Below are 7,500 nucleotides of genomic sequence, written 5' to 3'. Positions count from 1 at the left end.
ATATTTTACTGAACAGTATATAGACTTAGATCATCTTACTGAACAGTATATAGACTTAGATCATCTTACTGAACAGTATATAGACTTAGATAATCTTTTACTGAACAGTATATAGACTTAGATCATCTTTTACTGAACAGTATATAGACCTAGATCATCTTTTACTGAACAGTATATAGACTTATATCAACTTTTACGGAACAGTATATAGACTTAGATCATCTTTTACTGAACAGTATATAGACTTATATCAACTTTTACGGAACAGTATATAGACTTAGATCATCAGTTTACTGAACAGTATATAGACTTATATCAACTTTTACTGAACAGTATATAGACTTATATCAACTTTTACTGAACAGTACCGTAAATCCTCTAATAGTGGAGGGTACTCGAATAAAGGACGGGCCTCTTATATAAGCCGGGGGTTTGATACATGGAGACAAATACAGGCCAGCTTCCAATATAAGGTCGCAAAAAAAAAGTATTTATTTTTTATTTTTCGTGACGTGATATAGAATGAGATAAACTCTTGCCAATGCAAATTAAGTGCTGCCTCCCGCTACACTAAATCCATTAACGTTTCCCTCTCGCTGGCGTTAGCTAACGTCGTCACATCTAGATCTGTGGTGTCGGCTGGACGACGCCGGCTTTGTTTTGCAAACGTTAACGTTGGCAGGCGGGGCTGGCGTTGTCCAGTCGGCATCACAGATCATGATGGCTATGATAGCGTCAGCTAAAGCCACTGCATGTTATCATCAACTCGATTCGACTGAGGAAGTCGAGAAGGTAGGTACCACACGCTAAATCGTCCCCGGACCCCGCAACCTATAGACAGTTCCAACCTCAGTGTGTGAATTACGTTAATCCACCACAGTTTCACCCTGACAAAGCAAATACTCATGTGATCTGTATATTTATGTCTAAATAAAATCAATCAATCACAATTGGCCAGTTTGTGAAATTAAGGCCTGCCTCTTATATAAGCCTCTCTCTAATAAAGGCCTGGTGCTCTTTGCAGCTGAGGTAAATACAAGACCCGTCCTATATTTGAGGATTTACAGTATATATACTTATATCAACTTTTACTGAACAGTATATATACTTATATCAACTTGTACTGAACAGTATATAGACTTATATAAACTTTTACTGAACAGTATATATACTTAGATCATCTTTTACTGAACAATATATAGTATATAGACTTAGATAATCTTTTACTGAATAGTATATAGACTTAGATCATCTTTTACTGAACAGTATAGACTTAGATCATATTTTACTGAACAGTTTATAGACTTAGATCATCAGTTTACTGAACAGTATATAGACTTAGATCATCAGTTTACTGAACAGTATATAGACTTAGTTCATCAGTTTGCAGTCACTGGACAAAAGTGATTAAAATTGGATCTGTTTTTGGAGACTGTGCTTCTATGAGATTAAGATACAATCTGTTTTTCCTCCATTAGAGAGATCCTATGTGCTTCCATGTGATTAAGCTAACTGTGTTTCCTCCATTAGAGATCCTATGTGCTTCCATGTGATTAAGATATGATCTGTTTTTCCTCCATTAGAGAGATCCTATGTGCTTCCATGTGATTGATATGATCTGTTTTTCCTCCATTAGAGAGATCCTATGTGCTTCCATGTGATTGATATGATCTGTTTTTCCTCCATTAGAGAGATCCTATGTGCTGATTATGATATTTTCTGTGCTTCCATGTGCCACAAAAATGCTGGAAATCACATCGCCTGAATAAAATGTCTCTGCGTTGGGTTTTTAGTTCCGAGGAAATGCGCCAATCCCTCAGTGTAGGTATCGGTCCGATATCCGTGTATCCAGTATCAGTACCGGGTGTCTCCCCAACTATAACACTCATATAAGTACTTGTTTCTACTCATAAAATGACATAAAAATATATATATAATAATAATAATCTGCAAGCACGCCGAGAAGCCTCACAGAGGACCGGTGTCTGTCTCAGCGTCCGCAGAGAGGCTGGATTAATTTCCTCCACGGAGCTCAATCAAGTGATTCTTTGTTACCGGTGTCATCCCATGGCTCTTGGCTGGTGGCGAGATTTTAAATGAGGGACAGAGCCTTAGCGTGGAGTCGATACACAAAACCTGAGCAGAAGAAACTCTTGCGGCTTCGCGTGACGTATAAAAGCACGCTAAACGGCGTCTTGTGACGTATAAAAGCACGCTAAACGGCGTCTTGTGACGTATAAAAGCACGCTAAGCGCTGTGACGTATAAAAGCACGCTAAACGGTGTCTCATGACATAAAAGCACGCTAAACGGCGTCTGGTGACGTATAAAAGCACGCTAAACGGCGTCTGGTGACGTATAAAAGCACGCTAAACGGTGTCTCATGACGTATAAAAGCACGCTAAACGGCGTCTGGTGACGTATAAAAGCACGCTAAACGGTGTCTCATGACGTATAAAAGCACGCTAAACGGCGTCTGGTGACGTATAAAAGCACGCTAAACTCTGTGTCGTGACGTATAAAAGCACGCTAAACGGTGTCTCATGACGTATAAAAGCACGCTAAACGGCGTCTGGTGACGTATAAAAGCACGCTAAACGGCGTCTGGTGACGTATAAAAGTACGCTAAACGGCGTCTGGTGACGTATAAAAGTACGCTAAACGGCGTCTGGTGACGTATAAAAGCACGCTAAACGGCGTCTGGTGACGTATAAAAGCACGCTAAGCGGCGTCACATGGCGTATAAAAGCATGCTAAGCGGCGTGCCGCGACATAAAATCGCGCTAAGCGGCGTGACGTATAAAAGCAAGCTGAGCATGTGAAACTAAGATTTGGGGTGTTCTATTGCGCTTTTCTTTATTATTGAAAGAATAATTACATGTGTGCCTGCCTGGCTGCACATTATGTGAGAATACACTAACACACACACACACACTCGCATGATCTTTTTCTCTCGTTACTCACTTTGACCTTGAAAGGGGCGAAAATCACAATATTCTGTCACCAGAAATGACTAAATCAAGCAATGGCAGGTGTGCAAGAATAGTAAAGACTTAGATCATCTTTTACTGAACAGTATATAGTATATAGACTTAGATCATCAGTTTACTGAACAGTATATAGACTTAGATCATTGGTTTACTGAACAGTATATAAACTTAGATCATCTTTTACTGAAAAGTATATAGACTTAGATCATCTCTTACTGAACAGTCTATATACTTAGATCATCTCTTACTGAACAGTATATATACTTAGATCATTTCTTACTGAACAGTCTATGCACTTAGATCATCAGATTAATGCAGGCTTTTACTGAACAGTATATGCACTTAGATCACCAGATGAATGCAGGCTTTTACTGAACAGTATATGCTCTTAGATCATCAGATTAATGCAGGCTTACGGCCATCGACTGTTGCTCTTATCGACAGGTCATCAAACAAACCTACAAAAAGACGGTCAAAGAACATTGGCTTTACACTCAAATAAACGGAAAGGCTTCCATTCTCTGGGCAAAGTGCCCCATATGGGCCATTTTGCCAACAACTGTGACCCAAAATACTTCCACCTCGGTTTCCTAAACTAAGCGCTCGGGACCCAAAAAAGGTCACGGCCTGTTTCTTTTGGTTCCGCGGCATTACAAGGGCACGAGAACGTCTTAGCTAGCTTGGATTCCCAGGGGGGGGCGATACTCGACGTTCTCCTCTTGGGTTCCTGGGCTGAAGATGTTGAAGAACCCCCCCCCCCCCCCCCCCCCCCCTTAAAACGCAACATTTCCACTGTGATCCACATCCAACTCCGCCGGCCCTCAGAAGCTGCGTCGCCGGGTTCTCACCCAGATCTGGGATCAGTTTTCACCCTCGCAGATTCCCTGCGCTTCACCTCTCGGCGGAGCGGGAGATGGTCGGACGAGGACGCAGTGGCTAACAGAAGCATGATGTCATTTGCCTCGAAAAGATTCATATGGTCTCCTTGTTTCGAAATATGGTAACATTGTCAGGATATACTTGCATGACATGAAAGCGTGTGCGTGTGGAAAGGTTCTTCCTACAGGAGCTTTGTTATTCAAATGTGCTGATTTTGGAAGACATTTTCAGTGACAGATTTGACACTCCGTATACAATTAGGTGTACAACTGATTCTTTTACATTTCCTAGTCCCTTTTTTTCTGGGGCGTACATTCAAAAAAATTTGCTAACATCCATTAGCAAATAAATAAATACATTCAGCATCCATTAACTACAGGCTAATTTCATAAATTTTAAGCGGCATCTTTGCTCTGGGCTGCCTGTTCATTTTCTACCCTGGTGTGTGTGGAGGGTGTATAGGCAAAGACAAGTGTGTGTGTGTGTGTGTGTGCGCGGAGTGGACTCACCCCATCCTGGAGGTAGCGCGCCGAGCGGGTCATTTTCCACAGGAGCGCCGGACGACTGGAGGGAGAGAGAGACACACACAATAACCAATCCAGTTAGGAGCCTTCTTCCCTCGCCTTCTCCTCTCCCTCTGTCCTCTCCCCACTGCCACGGCGTGGCGTGAAATTCTTCCGTCTGTCCCCGCGGCGCGCGGCTCGCACGCCCGTGAGGAGAGGAGGAGGTGGAGGTGAAGGAGGGCAAGTGAGAAGAAAAAAAAAACACTCCAAAAAACAAACAAGGGAAAAAGGAGGAGAAAAAAAATGATAAAAAGAACAGCACAAAAACGCTATATATATATATATATAAAAAAGATTTAAATTAAAAACACGCAACGAGTAGGAGCCCAGATGTGGATGGATTTAAGAAATGGCGGGGCCGCGCAAGGTGCCACGGGAACCAGCGAGGCGAAGAGGCGAGCGACCACCGGACCGCGGGGGCTTGGAGCTACCTGAGCGGGGGACCCGGGAGAGGAGAAGTGGACGAGGGCGAAGCGAAGCGGCCCTCCTGCTCTCCAAGGGGGAGGGCTCCTGTCCGGCGCGGCGGTCGAGGGGAGAGTGAGGGAGCTGGCGAGCAGGAGGCGCGGTAATGCCTTCCAAAAACTACACGCTTAGGAGGAGGATAAAATAACACACTGTTCCAATGAGATCACTGGCCCGGCCCCAAACCCCACCCCCGCTCCGCGCTGCAGGCAACCCCACCCCACCGACACAACCACCACCACCCTGGCACCCCCTCCCTCCCTCCCTAACCCACCCTGCTCCTGCCTCCTCCTTCCTTCAACTTTCTCTCACTTTCTTCATTTCTCTCTCCATCTCTCTTTGCTTCCATCTTTACCTTTCCTTTCCTTCCTCTCTCTGTTTGTTTGTTTGTTTGTTTGTCTCTCCGTCTATACGTCTCTCTTTTTGTGGATTTTGTTTCTGAATTCTCTCTCTCTCCCCGTCTCTCTCTCTCCCATCTCTCTCCCGTCTCCCTCTCCCCCCTCCTCTCTCCCACTCTCTGCCTCCCCTCTCTCTCTCTCCCCCCTCTGTCTATCTCTCTATCTCTCTCTCCCTCCCTCTCTCTCTCCCTCCCCCCTCTCTCTCTCCCTCCCCTCACTCTCCCTCTCCCCCCACTCTCTCTCTCTCTCTCTCTCCCTCCCTCTCTTCTAGTGGGGCTGTGAAAGTAGGCAGGGGGGTGTGATGTCTGAGGGAACTGAAGGAACATTCATGTCTGCTCCAGACTGGACCCACCCCACCCGATCCAACTCCACCTCACAAAAGCACCTTTATTCAGCCGCAGGCTTTACTCCACCTAGGCACACACACAAACGCACACGTGCACACACACATGCACACGCACGCACGCACACACACACACACACACACACACACACACACAGGACTGTAAATGCACACAAACACACAGAACCCCCTAGTGTGTATATATGTGTGGAGTGTATCTGTGTGTGTGTGTGTGTGTGTGTGTGTGTGTCCATGGTACGGAAAATGTATGTGTGTATACTCAATTTCACTCATTCAATGTGTATGTGCTTACTTATGTTTGCATCTTTTGTGTGTGTGTGTGTGTGTGTGTGTGTGTGTGTGTGTGTGTGTGTGTGTGTGCATGTGCATGTGTGTGTATGTGTGTCACTGTCCGCACACATTTAAACACTCACATATACATGAATATATTAAGTTGAGTGGAAAAGTATCTGAAAAGGCGTTTGTTAGGAATTAGCCACCACATAGAGCAGCATTAATATGAACAGCAGGTATGAATGTAACAGTGTTGTGAAGGTGAAAACATTAGGGCTGTCTTAAATACTTTTTAAAAAGGTTTAAACTTTACAGCACTGACAAAGTTGAACAAAGTGCTGTACAAGTCCCACAACATAAAAAAAAAAAATAAAAAATTATTTCGAAGCTTCGAATTAAAATCGAATCTCGACCCCGAAGCTTCGAATTCCAAAAAGAAAATCGAAGGTCAGCCCTAGAAAACACATTAACTGCTTCTGCGCCAAAAACGAGTATACTCGTTATTGCCCGCCAATCTAATAATGCCAACAACGAGTTTACTCGTTTTTATGATCATTATTTCGTTTATTCACTATTGGCATTCATAATTCATCCAGCAAGGCTCCAGGAGCAAGCTGGACTCTGTCTGATATTGCAACGCCTCAATACCGCCGCCTGGTGGATTTCGGGTGAGTTGCACTCTACTCTAAACCGGATGTGGCGCTCTGTGCATCAGGAAAATGTCCTGGCAGAGCTATCTTGTTACGTGGATCCAGACAAACACCTCGAGTGCATTGGATCGCTTTCGAGACGCAAGAATCAATATGCTTTCAGCGTTTATTGCGTCGTACAAACGGAAAATGGATCTAGCAGATCGAAATGAAATAATTGGAATTTTTTTTCTCCACTCATCAGCCACATGTAAGAGGAATCTAACGTTAATTCCAGCTGTGCATTTATTTCATTGCAATCCATCTGATCAACGTATGATGTCGTACTAAAGAAAGCCGTTACTGACAATCAAGGAATCATAAACGACCCCCCCCCCCTTTCTTCACGAATGATGGAGCATAATGTATAGCGATCATATGCATTTGAATTTTTTAATATAGCGTGTATAGGAACGAAACGCCAATCGATTATGTATAATATGCGTCGGGGCCTATAACTCGCGTTCTAGGAATTACTGCTCTACACTCTAAAAACATACTTATATCACGACGGTACTAACACGACAATGTATGAATGGAAAAATATAACGTTCCCACATCCGGAACGATAGATACCCGATGTTGAATGGGCCATAGTAATGTCGATATAGCTATAATATTTAAAAAGTTATAGCCCTGCAAAGAAGGTGAGTGACTCTATAGGGTTACAGCACTGGCAGAGTGGTATAAGATGGGAAAACTGCATGGCAGACAATGTGTTAATCATCGTTACCAGCAATATGCAACAGATATCTCTCATGGCACAGTAGGCCTACTACTCCAACCAATTAGAAACAAGACATATGGTATTTGTAAACGTTTGTCAAATAAATTTTTTTTTTAAGTATAATAATATATATTATAATTATTTTGTTATACTTTT

General features: G+C 43.4%; 1 protein-coding gene across 2 annotated transcripts in view; it reads right to left on the bottom strand.

The window, feature by feature from the left end:
- Positions 1-7,500, bottom strand: part of LOC311245608 (NEDD4-like E3 ubiquitin-protein ligase WWP2) — a 113,798-nt gene that overhangs the window by 35,591 nt on the left and 70,707 nt on the right. Inside the window, exons 1-2 of one of the 2 annotated variants that reach the window (XM_084335515.1) lie at positions 4,863-4,972; positions 4,378-4,432 (exon numbers count right to left, since the gene is read on the bottom strand). Coding sequence is in view for 1 of the 2 variants with exons in the window: in XM_084335514.1 (XP_084191640.1) it covers positions 4,378-4,432 (55 nt within the window). In the remaining variant the exon portion in view is untranslated. Of the gene's footprint in view, positions 1-4,377; positions 4,433-4,862; positions 4,973-7,500 lie in introns of those variants that run through there. The other variant, XM_084335514.1, reaches the window with a different exon arrangement.

This window comes from Notolepis coatsorum (assembly GCF_963971535.1).
Source record: "Notolepis coatsorum genome assembly, chromosome: 18".
NCBI lineage: Eukaryota > Metazoa > Chordata > Actinopteri > Aulopiformes > Paralepididae > Notolepis > Notolepis coatsorum.
The sequence above is the reverse complement of the archived record's forward strand: the minus strand, read 5'-3'. Positions and strand labels throughout refer to the sequence as shown.